General features: G+C 53.6%; 1 protein-coding gene across 1 annotated transcript; it reads left to right on the top strand.

Annotated features, from left to right (window-relative positions):
• Positions 1-25: 25 nt before the first annotated feature.
• Positions 26-653, top strand: LOC111658673 (rap guanine nucleotide exchange factor 1-like). The gene is made up of 3 exons (XM_023411267.2): positions 26-231; positions 325-409; positions 493-653. The coding sequence occupies exons 1-3, from the start codon at positions 47-49 to the stop codon at positions 589-591; spliced, it is 369 nt and encodes a 122-aa protein (XP_023267035.1). The 5' UTR covers positions 26-46; the 3' UTR covers positions 592-653.
• Positions 654-781: the final 128 nt, after the last annotated feature.

Here is a 781-nt window from a genome sequence, read left to right as displayed (position 1 = left end):
GTGTGTGTGTGTGTGTGTGTGTGTGTGTGTGTGTGTTTGAAGTGTGATGGAGCTGGACTCTGATTTGCTGTTGCTGCTGATGGACCTGGTGTTTAGCCTCCTGATTGGTGGAGAGCTGGGCCCGGCTCACCTGCTGCGCTCCAACATCTTGTCCAAGATGGAGCAGAAGTGGCAGCGCATTGGTTCTCCACAGTCACTCCGCCCCCTCGCAGCCAGGGGCGTGGCAGCCAGGTAAAGTCATTCACCTGCCTAGACGAAGGCTCTACCTGCTGGGCTATGATTGGTCAGCTGCTGACCCTCACCTGTCTCTGCTCTCGTCCTCAGACCAGGAACTCTGCTGGACTTCAGGAGTCAGGATTTAGCTGAACAGCTGACTCTGCTGGACTCTGAGCTCTTCTACAAGATCGAGGTGCACACCTTCACCTGTCTCAGCTGTCTCACCCTCACCTGTCTCAACTGTCTCACCTTCACCTGTGTGTCTCACCTGTCTAGCTTCCGGAGGTGTTGCTGTGGTCTAAAGAGCAGAATGAGGAGAAGAGTCCAAACCTGACAGAGTTCACTCAACATTTCAACAACGTGTCCTTCTGGTAAAACTGACACAAGTACTGACGTCCTGCTGCTGGACCTGGTGCTGGACCTGGTACTGGATCTTGTACTGGACCTGGTTCTAGACCTGGTACTGGATCAGTAACTGGAACTGGTGCTGGGTCTTGTACTGGACCTGGTTCTAGACCTGGTACTGGATCAGTAACTGGAACTGGTGCTGGGTCTTGTACTGGAC

Source organism: Seriola lalandi, unplaced genomic scaffold, assembly GCF_002814215.2.
Source record: "Seriola lalandi dorsalis isolate HSWRI2012SDOR001 ecotype SW California unplaced genomic scaffold, Sedor1 jcf7180001980174, whole genome shotgun sequence".
In the NCBI taxonomy this organism is placed as follows: Eukaryota; Metazoa; Chordata; class Actinopteri; order Carangiformes; family Carangidae; genus Seriola; species Seriola lalandi.
The sequence above is the reverse complement of the archived record's forward strand: the minus strand, read 5'-3'. Positions and strand labels throughout refer to the sequence as shown.